Raw genomic sequence first — 14871 nt, 5'->3', positions numbered from 1 at the left:
ATGAAACTGGAGAGGGTTCAGAAAAGGATGTTGTGAGTTCACACTGGAGAGATGCTATTCATCTGTTGTGTGGAGGAAGTGATTCTCTCATTGATCCAACCTTTGATCACACCAGTAAATTCACACAGAGTAGGGTTTGGATTCTGTGCTCTTGCCCATGTTAATCACATGCAGGATTCATACCATGAAAGTATTTGTTTCTATTGACATCAACAATCAGTTAACTAGCTGGAGTTTAACATTCGGGAAAATGTGCTGGTTTTTGGGGCTGCAGTGTCCCTTTTTAAGGCTCAAACTGAAATCTTTCCCCTTGATTCAAGAAACCTCAGAAACTTGTTCACAGTAAAATTATGAACTTCTACTTCAATTCTAAATTGACCCTTTTTGGTGTCTGAAAAGCTCTACTAATGTCCAACATGAAAGTGCTGTTTCTGAACTCTTATTTCTCCAATTTATTGCTGGACTTTTTATTTTTCTAATTTTTTACCCTACGAGTTTGTGCTTAGGTTCTGTACCTAGTACCTTAGATGGCACTGTAAGTGGTGACTGGTAAACTTTTCAATGTACTTATGTGAGTACATGTGATAATAAATTAATTCTAATGTACAAGAATAAGCCATATTAGTATTTCATTGTACTACAATTTTCAGCGTGTATATATGGGGAATATGCACAATTGTAAAACAAAGAAAATAATTTAGATTCCAACTGGACTAAGTTAAGCAATTAACAGGTGCTAGAAACTTCTTCTGAGCAATATTTCTCTACATATATTTTGACCTCATCAGAGAGGAAATTGATCTTTCCGATATGTTCATGGGCCAAACTCCATAAAACCCAAGTCATTCAAAACCTTAATCTTCAATTCACTTCACATCAAATACCACTTACCTAAATTTCACCTCCAAAATGAACTTATGTTCAGTCTCTTATACCACTTTGAAAATCTTCAACTTTTGGTGAGGCCGTACACTACCTTATCATTGCCTACAAGTGTTTCAGAGAGACGTGCCAATATATGTCTGCCCTTAACAAATTTAGCTCCTTTCTTAATATTCTACCCAGTAGCATTGAATTCAGACTCTCTTGAAAATATTTTAAAGCATTTAAATGGTTCTTACCACCTGCAAAATAACACCTCAAATATGAGTTTAAATATTAGTTTTTTAAAATACTTTAATTCTATTAGTACCTATTTCAGCTCTTTGAAGCATATGAAGTGTTTTGCAATGAAATTAAATGTTCCAAAGGCTGCCAATGGTTACAATTCTAGGAGTTTTCTCTTAATATTTATCCTCTCTTAAAAGCAAAAGTTACAGCATATCCTTTAGCACTATGTTTATTCCTGCCTTTACCTTGAAGGCCAGCTCTTTACGTTCTGATAACCTAGTCTTTGCTCTTTACAGATTTATTTCTCAAATACGTCAAAAAAGATTCTGTTTTAAAATATAATTGCCACATGTCAATTTCCTCGATGCTTCAGAAAGAAAACCATCAAACATATTTGCAGCATAAAACATTTCTTTCATACTACATCTTTGTATTTTCTTTAACATTATTTTAAAAGCTATATAAATACAAGGTTGCTTCTTACGAGCGTTCAGCATAATATAAAATGGTCTTGTTCTATCTAAACTCCAGCTGTTTGAAATAGATTAAAATATTAACTACTCAGATCTGTCATCAACATCCTCATAGGAGATCCAAGTTACAGTAGACAGCACAGTGATGACAGATCTGAGTAGTTAATATTTTAATCTATTTCAAACAGCTGGCGATTGGATAGAACCCTGGGATTAGACACCAATAGAGATCAGGTGTAAACATTGCTCGAGCTCATCAATCTCTAATGCGATCAAGTATCTGATTAGAAAGAAGGTCCAGGTCAGCCAGCTGCAAAGCGTCAAATAGAGGTTTTGTGTGCGTGTGTGTTATGAGGGTCGTGTTTCCTTTATCATTGAATTCATTAATCGATCAGTTTGTGGTTTCTCCACGTGCAACCTCACGTTCATTTCTGGGTCCGGATGTTTGTAACAAATAAATAAAGCCTGACCAAAAAAAAAACCCCTGTTTTCTAGAAAACAACAGGAATGGGGAAGGAGAAGCCTCATATCAATCTTGTTATTATTGGCCATGTCGATTCTGGCAAGTCCACCACTACAGGCCAACTCATTTATAAATGTGGTGGCATTGAGCGGCGGGCGATTGAAAAACTAGAACAAGCAGCAAATCAGGTGCGATTGTTTTTAAGGTCATCTAATGTATGTTCAGAGAACATAATTTCCTGCTGTAAATGTTTGTATATCTGCGATAGGCTTATTGGATTGTTATACCTTTCTGAAGTTTAAACACGTTCTCTTACGGTCGAGGAAACTTCTACAAGAATAGTTTAAAGTGATTTATTTAACGTCCTTTTAAATTGTTTTGTACTATCAAACGTGACTTTTTTTACAGATTGGAAAAGGGTCATTTAAATACGCCTGGGTTTTGGATAAACTGAAGGCTGAGCGGGAAAGAGGCATCACAATAGACATTTCACTCTGGAAATTTCACACCCAGAAATTCTACTTCACCATCATCGATGCTCCCGGCCATCGTGATTTCATTAAAAACATGTTGACTGGAACATCCCAGGTACAACTTCAATCTTACCCCTTCTCTTCTCCCCCCATCCCCCGCTTCATACTACTCCTTCAAGGATTCCATGAAACACCAGCATTAAACAGACTAAATGAAGCAATTTTTTTTGTTTTAAAAGTCATGTTAACAACCACAGCTCACCAACACTACAAACAGAACATTAAAACCACTCCAATTTACGGAGATATTGTGGATCTTTCAAACAGTGAGAGGTGTATCTGTAAGAGTTCTAAACTGCAGTCAGTTGAAATAGATGAAAAAGTTAACTGTTCAAATTTATCCACTCTGCGTCCACTGTAATGCGGTTCATTGACCTGGGAATCAAAAACTTTACTCCAGAGACATTTGTTTACTGGAAAATAAACGGGGAAGGAGAATTGTTTAAAATTTGGAGTTCTGAATCGTTGTTCCTCAATAAACCCTAGCCGCTATATGTCGCCACTATTTCTTCTCGAGTAGATGGTGCTTTCGTTACTAGCATCCTGCAGCCTTCCTGACCTGGTCTCCTTTGCTCTCCCGCCCCTGCTACACTCTGCAGGCTGATGTCGCGCTACTCGTGGTTTCGGCCGCCCCGGGCGAGCTCGAAGCTGGGATTTCGAGGTCAGGTCAGACTCGGGAACATGCCCTCCTCGCCTTCACCCTCGGAGTGAAACAACTCCTCGTCTGTGTCAATAAGATGGATGTAACTCAACCGCCATACAGCCAGAGAAGGTTCGAGGAAGTGGTAAAGAATGTGAGCGTTTACATCCGCAAGATCGGCTACAATGTGGCGAGTGTGCCGTTTGTGCCGGTCTCTGGCTGGAATGGGGAGAACATGCTGAGCCCTAGCCCCAAGGTAGGTGTCTGTCCTTCATGGCACGATATGCCTGGAATAAGGGAGAAGCCGTTCCAGTAAAGGGACATGACATAAAATACACCAAGGCTGAAAATGTGTTGCTGGAAAAGCGCAGCAGGTCAGGCAGCATCCAGGGAACAGGAGAATTGACGTTTCGGGCAGAAGCCCTTCTGCCCGAAACGTCGATTCTCCGTTCCCTGGATGCTGCCTGACCTGCGCTGTTCCAGCAACACATTTTCAGCTCTGATCTCCAACATCTGCAGACCTCACTTTCTCCATAAAATACACCAATTACTGATCAGAGTTCGAGTACTGATCTCGAAAAGCTGTTTTTAGATTTAGATTCCCTGCAGTGTAGAAACAGACCCTTCGGCCCAACAAGTCCACTCTGACCCTCTGAAGAGTAACCTACCTGGACCATTTCTCTGGTATCTATAAAAGCTACCTCTGTGTCGACAGTTTGCTAAGACCCAGAAAAAAGGGTATTTTTCGTTCGGTTTCAGGTTGTTTCTACCATTCCCTTAACCCCAATAACTGCATTTTAATTGAACTCGGCCTGATTTTTGTAGATGCCTTGGTTTCGAGGGTGGAAAATAAAGCGGAGAGAAGGCCATACGAGCGGTCAGACCCTGCTGGAAGTACTGGATGCTATCCTTCCTCCTGGACGTTCCTTAAACAAACCCCTGCGTTTGCCGCTGCAGGACGTCTACAAAATTGGAGGTAGCGCTTTGAGATTACAAACTTTAAATTTAATTCCGACTCGAGGTTTATATAGCTATCGACTTCGTCCAAACGCTCCGAAAATTAATGAATGCATGCACGAGGGGTGTTTCATTCAGGGGAGGAAGGCCTTGAGAGTTGAACTGAGTCTCTTGGCATCTGCGTTTTATATTTAAGCTCCAGTTTATAAGCAATTGGCGAGTGGCTGGCTGAATTTTAGAATATCCAAGAAACAATGACTACACGTAGGTTTACCAACTCAGAACGAACACTTGGGTAGTGATCATACACCATGTTGACAGAATGGCTATCTCCACACTACCCCTCTTCCTGTACTCCATGGTGGGAAGAACATATGATTCGTGTGCCCCCTTCACCCCCTCGGTCAGCCACAGGAAGGGGTTGTATTAAAGCATTCTGCTCTGCCTTTCAATTGAAACTGTTTCCTTAAAATTGAAGGATAAATTACCAAAGTTTTCTTAAGGGAAATCTTCAGTAGTCGCTAATCCTGAACACTCTCTCTCCCATGTCAAAGAACCAAACTTAAGGTACCCAGTTTTGATGTCCTTGGTGTTAAACTGATTAATTTATTGTGGACCTTTATTCTCAGTAGGATGTATAGGTGAGTTTTTGTGAATAGCTGGTTCCCCTAATTTGCTTTGTAACCAAACACTTCAGATTGTCGGGAAGATTCCCAGCTCTTGACATGTACGCTATCTTATTAAAGCAACTGCTAAAATATATAACTGAGCATTCTTGAGTTAGCTGCAGTTAAGTCTTGAATGGGTGACCAGCAAGCTTTCTTTTCTGAGAATGTCCTTAGTTGCCTGGTTTATGTGGATGGCTTTATCCCATGTGCTTGTCTCAAAGCCAGCTTGTGAGTAAGGTGACCACTACAGCCACTTTAATTTTATTGAAACATTTTATTTAGCATCTCTGCACACCAATGAGATTGAGAAGTTTTTTTTAATCCATATTTACCACCATCTTAATTTCAGATATGAAGGGTTAAAGATGTTTATCATGTAATCATGGTCCCTTGGAGCACTTTCAGCTTATGGGTTTTTCTCGAGCTGCCCCCATACCAAATTTAGAGTTAAAACCCACCCCCAGCTTAGGAAATTTTGGATCTTGGATCTTGCCTTAATATTTTTGTTCAAGCTTGCTTAATTGTTTCAGTTCCTTGGGATATTTTAAGCAAGTCTTCTATTTAAAACTTGTGAAAATGAAAACCTATTATTGGTTATGTAATGAGTGGCAGAAAGAAGAATGGCACACCCAAATGAGACTGGAGATCTAGGTTCATTTGGACTTGTTTTTGTTTATGGAACAAATATCTCTAAAATTGTGTAGATGGATGCATAAAATAAAACTGGCTAATGGGTTATTGTATTGCTAATGAGTTTCAGCTTGTGCCCTTGGTACATAAAGGGTCTTCTTCCAGGAATACAGATCACTAAAATCATGCACAGTAGAAAATGAAGTGGTTATGTAGTGTACAAAATCCCATGCAAGGACTGCACAAAACACTACATAAGACAAACAGGAAGACCGCTAACAATCCATATCCATGAACACCAACTAGCCACAAAACGACACGACCAGCTATCCTTAGTAGTCACACACGCAGATGACAAACATGAGTTCGACTGGGACAACACTACTATTATAGGACAAGTCAAACAGAACAGCCAGGGAATTCCTCGAGGCATGGCACTCATCCACAGATTCAATCAATAAGCACATTGACCTGGACCAATATACCGACCACTGCAACGGACAGCTGGAACTGACAACCAGAAGCAGCAGATTCAAACTACAAATGCTGGAGGAAAGATCACAGAAGTGCTTCACAGGAGGCTCCCAAGCACTGAGGATGTCACCTAGACAGGGGACAAAACATCTGCACCACAAATACCCAGCTTGGTGAACAGAACCACAACAGGATTTTCAATTCTCTTGGTAGAGACTATTTGGAGAAAAATGGGTAGTTCTGGGCACCATATCTTGGGATTTGTTCACTTTGGCAGGAATGTAGTGTTGATCTCTTACTCTTTGGAGTTAATTTTGGAGATTACTAATGAGTACAAGATTGTATTTCTAAAGGATAGTGATTTTTGAAGCTATTAAGAGGATCAAATACAGCTGATGGGGAAGTCAAAGAATGAAAAATCTTAATTCAGCAATGAAAAGCCTTAAGGATGGTAGATATTTGAAAAGCTCTTGCACAAACAGCAACTAGTCACAGGCTTGGGATTTTTAGCACAAGCATAGCCTTTGGTCCAACTTACATGCTGACCAGATCCTACATTAAACTAACTTGCCCATCTCTCCCTAAACTGTTCCTATTCATTTATCCATCCAAATGCCTTTTAAACTATCAGCCTCCTCCATTGCCTCTGGCAGCTCATACCATATACACACAACCCTCTAAATGAAAAAATTGCTCCTTTGGTCCCTTTTTTAAAATCCTTCATGTCTACCTTAAACTTCTGCACTCTAGTTTTGGACTCCCCACCCCAGATAGGCCCTGTTTATCTACTATATTCATGCCCCTTGTGATTTTATAAAACAGTCACCCTCAGCCTCTGACCCTCCAGGGAAAACAGCCCCAGCCTATTCAACACTCTATAGCTCAAACCCTCCAACTTTGTCAACATCCTTAAATCTTTTCTAAACCCTTTCAAGTTTCAAACATCCATGCAGTATTCTAAAAGTGCCCTGAACAGCCAAAACATGCCTCTAACTCACAATGCAGAGACCAATAAAGCAAGCATACCAAACACCACCTTCACGATCCTATCTACCTGCAACTCTCCTTTTTGAGGAGCATTGAACCTGCATTCCAAGGTCTTTGTTCAGCAACACTCCCCAGGACCTTACCATTAAGTGAACAAGTCCTGCCCTGATTTTGCTTTTCCAAAATGCAGAACCTCATCTAAATTAAACTCCTTCGGCCACTCCATGGTCCATTGGTCCATCTGATCAAGATCCTGTTTGTACTGAGGTCATCTTTGCTGTCCACTAATCTCCAATTTTGGTGTCATTGCAAACTTGCTAACTATACCTCTGTTCACATCCAAATCTCAAATTACAAAGCAATAGGCCCAGCACAATCCTTGTGGCACACACTGGTCACAGGTGTCCAGTCTGAAAAGCAACCCTCCTCCACCACCCTCTCTACCTTCAACACTGTTCTGTATCAAATGGCTATTCTCCGTGCATTCCATTGATAGCATCTTGCTAACCAGAAACCTTGTTGAATGCCTTACTGAAGTCGATACAGATAATGTTTATGGCTCTGACCTCATCGGTCCTCCTTTTTCATAAACTATGAAAAGCTCACTTGTTAGTGAGACACTTATTTCCTGTGTATAAAGCCATGTTGACTCTCATCAGTCCTTTTTTCCAAATACATGTAAATCCTGCCCCTCTGGATTCCCCCAACTTAAGTAATTTGTCTGCTTGAGCTAGATACCTCCTGGATTGAGGGGTAATAGGGGACTGGGGCCAAGAGAATGATGGATCATAACTCATTAAATGGCGTATCAAGAATCTGGCTGTTTTACTCGAGTTAATTTGTATGTGTTGGTTGCATTTAATCTAGATGAATTTGTTGAAAGATGTTACTTGTCATTTTAATTTTTAGGCATTGGCACTGTTCCAGTTGGAAGAATAGAAACTGGAGTCTTGAAGCCTGGTAATATGGTGACGTTTGCTCCAGTAAACTTGACAGCTGAAGTGAAATCAATTCAGATGCACCATGAACCTGTATCTGAAGCATTCCCTGGCTTTAATGTTGGTTTCAACATTAAAAATGTGGCTGTGAAGGCTATTCGTCGTGGTAATGTGGCTGGTAATTGCAGAAATGATCCACCAACTCGGGCCAACCGTTTCACTGCACAAGTATGACTAAGTATCTTTGAAAATATACTGTAAACTATATAGGAAGTTGCATTTGAGTGGGTGGGCAATAAAGAACATAGGCTACAAAGTTGAGGTTAATGTTGAGGGTAACTAAGTGACTTGGCTAGTTTTCACCCTGAATTTAGTTGGGGTTTTCTGGTCTTCGGATGAGGTCATGTGATTTTCAGTTGCAAACCCTTAACTCTGAGGCAGTTTCATTTTGTCCGTAAAACAAATGGATTACTCTTCCAGTTTTTTCACACTGAAACCTGCTTTGAATGCAGGTTGAATAGAGGTCAGATGCCCCATCTTTACCATGGACATCTAATTCCTATATACATCCATCTGCCATGAAGGCCTTCAAGCCCTCTGTTTCTTCTCCACTGACACATTTGATCTTGAACTGGTCCTCCCCTCATCAATTCCTCATTTTGAATCCTCTCCTACCAGACCAAAGGGTTAGCCATGGGCCCAAGCTGTCTGCCTCTTGGGTATGTGGAACAACCCATCTTCAGCTACACAGCATCATTCCCTACCTTTTTTCCTCCACTATATATAGACTATCAGTACCACCTTGTGCTCCTATGAGATTGAACAGTCAATCACCTTCACTAACATGTTCCACTCTGACCTTAAGTTCACCTGGACCATCCCAGACATCACCCCCTCCTCCTGGACCCCTCCATTTCCATTTCTGGCACCCAAGTCACTGACATCTATTTCAAACCTAACTCTTACAGCTGCCTGGACTACACCTCTGACCCTACCTCTTCATTTAAAAAAAAAAAAATGCTACCCCTTACACTCTATTCTTCCACACCTGCTTCTCAGAAGGACCATTTCCTCCACAGAATATCCCAGGTGGCCTTGTTGTTCAAGGACTGCAATTTCCCATGATGCCCTTCAATGCATCTCCCCCTTCCTGCACCTCAAACCTTGAACTCTGCCCCTCCAATCACAAGATTCCCCAGTCCACACCTTGCATTCTACCAACCTGTAGATATAATGCATCATCCTCTGCCATTTCTACTACCCACACACAGATCCCACCACCAGAGATTTATCACCCTCCCCACCCCATCTGCATTCTGCAGAGACCATGACCCCCTTAGGTCTATGCCTCCTACCAACCCACCTCCACTCCAACACCTTCCCTTGCCACCACAGGAAGTGTAAAACCTGTAGCCATACCTCCCCCTCACCTTTGTCCAAGGGTCATTCTACATCGGGTAGAGTTTCCTGCACCTCTCCACCCCACCTGTGCCCATTGTCCCTGATGTCTTGACTACACTGGGGAGACATGCCAACTTGCATATAATTTCAGAGCATCCATGGGACACAAAACAACCCCACCACCCTGTGGCCAAAGACTCACCCATCCCAGCCACCAAAACATGCAAGTCCTGGGTCACCTTCACCACCAGAGTCTCTTCACCTGACACTTGGAGAAAGAATGCTGTATCTTCTGGGACCCTCCAACCCCCATGGGATCAATGTCAATTTCACCAGTTTCCTCATCTCCCCTCCTCCATCTTATCCCAGATCTGACCCTCCAACTTGGCACCACCCTCTTGATCTGTCCTACCTATCCACTCTGACCTATCATCATCACCCCCACCTCCATCTACCTACTGCATTCTTAGCTACCTCTCCCAGCCCCACCCTTTCCATTTATCTCTCAGCCCCTTAAGCTCTACATCAGAAATGTGGGGAGCTAAGCTCAAAACATCAACTCTCCTGCTCCTTGGATGCTGCCTGACCAGCTGTGCTGTTCCAGCACCACACTTTGACTCTGATCTCCTCCATCTATACTTTGTCAGTCAAAAATTGTGGCAAAGATTGTCTTCAGTAGGATTATTTTTACTGATCCTCAGCATGGTGTACAAGCTGTGGACAATAAACAATTGCATTGGTGTGCAGAAGCTACCTTTTTTAAAAAGCTGAGTTAGTGCAGAAAGCCATCCCCCTGCGAATAATGACAATTGATTGTATTGCTAAATTTCATAAGGGCTTGGCTACTTGAAGAGCACTTCAGTTGTAAATTGGTGTAACAACTATTAAACTGATTAGAAGGGATAGTGAGGTGAAAGTGACTGGTGCTGGAAAAGCACAGCAGGTCAGGAAGCATCCCAAGAGCAGGAGAGTTAACACTTCAGGCAAAAGCTCTTCAGGAATGAGACTGAGCTGAGGGTGTTGAGATAAATAGCTGGTGGGGGCTGGGAGGAAGGTGAGGGAAGATGGAGGTGGTGGTAATGGTGATACATCAGTGGAGGAGATAGGTGGGAAGAAAGATGCACAGGTTGAGGGCAGTGCTGAGTTGGAAGGTTAGATCTGGGATAAGGAAATGAGAAAACTGGCTCTACACTGATGTCATGGGGTTGGAGGTCCTGAGGTGGAAGGTGAGTCATCAATGTGGATTTCAGTTTCTTCACTTCCCCTCCCTCCCTTATCCCAGATCTAACCTTCCAACTCTCCACTGTCCTCATGACCTGTCCATCAATCTTCCTTCCCAACTATCCATTCCACCCTCCCCTTTGACTTAGCACCATTGCCCCCACATCCTATCTATTGCACTCAACTACCTACCACACCACCCCCCCCCCCACTCCTCCTCAGCTCTCAGCCTCATTCCTGATGAAGGCTTTTGCCTGAATGTAGACTCTTTGCTGATTTGAAAGGGATAGTGAGCGTAGGGAAGTTTTAATCCTTATGGGATCTGTTGCTGGTTGGGCTATACTTATTGCCTGTCCCTAGTCAATTTAAAACATCCATCCTAAATGGCAGACTTTCACTGCAGTACTATGCCAATTTAAGTGGTTCAAAATTCTTAAGGTTGTAAACTGAAAACTGTCATTTGCAGATAATTGTCCTCAATCATCCAGGCTTTATCAAAGTTGGTTATTCTCCAGTAGTAGATTGCCATACTGCCCATGTTACCTGTAGGCTTTCTGAGTTTAAAGAAAGGCTTGACCGACGTTCTGGACAGAAGCTAGAAGATAACCCTATGGTCTTGAAATCTGGAGATGCTGCCACAGTGGAATTTATTCCAATCAAACCACTCTGTGTTGAAACCTTCTTTGAATATCCACCCCTTGGTAAGTATCCTAAACTGAATTTAATTTCAACACTTGTTTTTTTGCAAAGCAAGATACACTTTTTTGTAGTCAGTTTGAGAAATGAGCATTGGATTTTTGGTTGAGCCTGAAATGGAAAAGTAGCAAATTAACTAGTAGGAATTTTTTTAAAAGGCAAAAAGCCTCCTGTTGGCTGAGGGGCAAATTAGTTGACAGCCTTTAACCATAGGTTGAAATGTGGACAATGGGAACAATTTCACAGGGTATAATCAAACTGACCAGGTGGGTTGGAGAAAACTATACCATCACATGCTGATAACAGTGTGAATCTACACCTCAAGCAGCTTTTTCTGAATCTGAGGTCCATGTTTGACCAAAGGTGGTATTCTTGTTCCTGTTAATGTTTTGCAGCTGTTTCCAGACAACTTGAATTTATTTTGGTGTCTAAGTAAATTTAGCTAGACTATATATTAATCTCCAATAATTAGTATGGATCCTGTAAATCTAAGAACAGGTACTGTGCTCAGACACTCCTGGTTCCAGTGGTGCAACATAAACAATTGATTTTTCATCTTTGAGCCCCTTGTCTATTTGCTTATAGCTCAGTTAGAATCCAGCTTTCCAGTTTAGCTGTTAGAAGCTTACTCTTGGTGCACAACCTTTCTTCTTCTGTTGGACCATGACCACTCTGGGCAGGCAACACAACTGTCTGGTCAAGTTGGATAATAGTTTAATCCCTTAACTAGGTAATCTTTTAAGAGCCACATATTTCTCCTGTTTAACTGGCTTCCTATACCATAAACCTTTGCACTTCCTCCACCCTGGCCAGTGAGCTCATGCACCTTGCAGTCACCTGATTCCAATGGCTCTTGCACTGCTGTTTTCTGGGCACTTGTATCTGCCTGCTTGTAGTTGCATCATCTCTTCCTTTACTACTTCCTTTACCTAACTGAAAGGGTATGACTGCATCCCAGAAGTGTCTAGGTAACTTGCTTTGCAGTAATGTGTAATACAGCCTCCTTCAGTGCTGAAGCTTCACATCAGATATTTACTGCAGACACATTTCCTGGATCTCTGACACCCTGAAATACCCACATTTCTGAAACTAATTTTCTAAATCCTTAATGTATTTGCATGACTTTCTCTTCTAATAGAACTTGGAAAAGAAAATAGCTTAAATTTACACTCCCCAAGAACAATTATCAGCATTTGACTTTGCTGTATTACTGGTCTTGCTGTAGGGTTCCCTCATTCCTTTAGGTGTTGCTGACTGCTCATCTGCCCTCCTTTCATATAGTTAAGTTTTTCATGACTTGAACATGCTTAACTTGAGGCTGTTTAATCTCCTGAACCATTCCAGCAAGACTTGCTGAGAACGCCTGAATTTTTCTACTTGATAGCAAAACACATAATAAGCAGTGACTTTATCATACTTGCTGAGTATTTGCAGTGAATTAACTCAAATTTGAAGTGCCCTCCAGGAAATTTGGTAGATACTTGTCTGATCTACACACTCCTCCAATCTTATCAAAACCTGTTAATATGGAGACAACTTAATAATACTATCCTATCAAAAGTCTAGTTCAATAGCCAAGGTTTTTGTAATAGACAGATTGCTGGAAAAGCTCAGCACTTCTGGCAGAATTTGGAGAGAAGTCATTTAATGTTGTGATCTGAATGTTAAGGCAAGGTCACTTGACCAAAAACATGGATTTCTCCCCACAGATTCTACCTGACCTGCTGAGCTCTTCCAGTTACTGTCTTTGATTTACAGCATCCATAGCTCTTTTTTCTTGCTGCTAATCTTCAATGTTTACCTGTCAATTTCATGTAATTGAAGATGCATGCATATGAAGATTGCTATAGCAAAGTTTGTGGAAGAGCATTTGAACTGACACCATAATGTCCACATTGTTAAATCATGCATGCTTCTCTTACAGGAGTAAGTGAACTGTTGAGTTGCACTTCCATAGAATTTATATGGATACAGTAGGCTAAATGGTCTCTGCTGTAATAATTTAAGAATCAATGTAATTTCCATAGCTGTATCTGATGTATTTGGTCTTTGTGCAATCAGATCATTTGATCACTTTAAGATTAGTTGACACTTCAGGTCCAGTGACCCTCTTTGGATTTTATCGTCAGATACTTCAAGACCTGAACCTTATTTAGCAACCACTTGTCATTTAAGACCTTGGTGTGTACTGGTGGCCACACATCATCCTATATAAGCAATTTCCAGAAATAACATTGGGATAAAAAGTTGAGCAGTGCTAAACAGTTTGCTTTGACAACTTTGTTCTCATTCTCTGATCATGAATTTTGAAATGGAACAGTCTGATCAGTGCATTAAGCACGAGGATAACTTAATTATTCCATTTTTTTCCTTGCAGGTCGCTTTGCTGTCCGTGATTTAAAGCAAACCGTTGCTGTTGGGATAATTAAATCTGTGGACAAAACATCAATGGCTAAAAAGTTGACTAAGGAAGTTTAAGTTTTCTAAGATTGAAAATTGATGTTTAGAAGCAAATAAACACTAGTTGGTTCCAATGATTTTTCAATTTAATTCAGTTCAATGTTTTTGGCACCTCAGTTAATGTTAGCACTGTTATAATCAGCAATAAACTCTCTATGCATAGTGGTTGTGTAGCTAACTTGTTTCCTTTAATTCAGCACTAACATCTTTAAAATGGCATTTCTACATGGTTTAAACCCAAATCAACATTCAACTGAATCCTAATGTATACAGACTGCCTTTGTAATCTGTCACTGAGAACATGTATGAAATACAGCAGACTTGTAGATTTAGTCAACTGTTCAGATGTGTTCTGATGCTCACAGGTGGGATTTGAATCCAAGCCTCCTGGTATAGAGGCTGATCTTGCTACTGCATCACAAGAATCTGATCTGCATGTTGCTTGAAATGCTATGACCAATACTGAACACATGATCAAAGTGGAATTTGTGAAAATTAGTCAGTTGACATTGTTCCCTCATCAGAAATCATCAGCTGTGCTTTTACAATTGATTAGATCCTGACTTAGATTCTAGATAAATCTGACAGGTGGAAAAGGTAAATAAGAACTTCAAAGTAAAATGGGCATTTAAGAACTACACCTAACCTGTTGCAGTAAGTTAAATTTATAACTTGAGAGCTTTGCAATATGGCATTGTCTCTGATGAAAGGTCCAGATGTGATGAAGACCACCTAGATGTGGTAACACCCTTCCATTACTTAATGTTTTGGTTAGAGGGGCATTGTCTGCTTGAAGTTTAAGTTCAAAGACTTTGGTTGGAAGTGACAATTGCACTAAAATCTAAATTTAAGGTGCAAGTATTAGGGTAATTTAGTAATCATGGGACCTTTAATCATAGACTGGATAATTCAAATTAGTACAAAGATTTTTCAGATGTGTTGATTGCTCCACACCCTGCTCTGGAAAACTAAGGAACAGTTATGCTGTACACAATTAGATATGAAATAATGAAGCTATAGTGACAATCATTGGTGATTAGATTTTTAATCTGGTCAGACATGTCAACACTTAAACTCTGCAGGTCTGGCAGCATCTGGAGAGAACTGCTGTTGGTTCAACTCAGGTATGATCTTCAGCTGAAATTTGAGCTTCTCTTGAAGTAACCAAAGATTGAGGGCAAAGTAGATGTTTACTTTAAGTGAGGCCTTTAATGTTCTGC

At 40.8% G+C, this 14871-nt stretch overlaps 1 protein-coding gene across 2 annotated transcripts; it reads left to right on the top strand.

The window, feature by feature from the left end:
- The first annotated feature begins 2060 nt into the window (after nucleotides 1-2060).
- On the top strand, nucleotides 2061-13813 carry LOC122549169 (elongation factor 1-alpha-like). Of its 2 annotated transcripts, XM_043688533.1 has the most exons (7): nucleotides 2061-2234; nucleotides 2455-2634; nucleotides 3179-3475; nucleotides 4045-4195; nucleotides 7845-8101; nucleotides 10962-11196; nucleotides 13569-13813. In XM_043688533.1, the coding sequence occupies exons 1-7, from the start codon at nucleotides 2091-2093 to the stop codon at nucleotides 13667-13669; spliced, it is 1365 nt and encodes a 454-aa protein (XP_043544468.1). In that variant the 5' UTR covers nucleotides 2061-2090; the 3' UTR covers nucleotides 13670-13813. The 2 variants fall into 2 exon arrangements, with proteins under 2 accessions (XP_043544468.1, XP_043544469.1); XM_043688534.1 differs by lacking the exon at nucleotides 10962-11196 and having other exon boundaries at nucleotides 13569-13676.
- Nucleotides 13814-14871: the final 1058 nt, after the last annotated feature.

The sequence above is a fragment of the Chiloscyllium plagiosum genome, chromosome 4 (genome assembly GCF_004010195.1).
Source record: "Chiloscyllium plagiosum isolate BGI_BamShark_2017 chromosome 4, ASM401019v2, whole genome shotgun sequence".
NCBI lineage: Eukaryota > Metazoa > Chordata > Chondrichthyes > Orectolobiformes > Hemiscylliidae > Chiloscyllium > Chiloscyllium plagiosum.
This window is presented reverse-complemented; position numbering and strand designations above follow the sequence as displayed.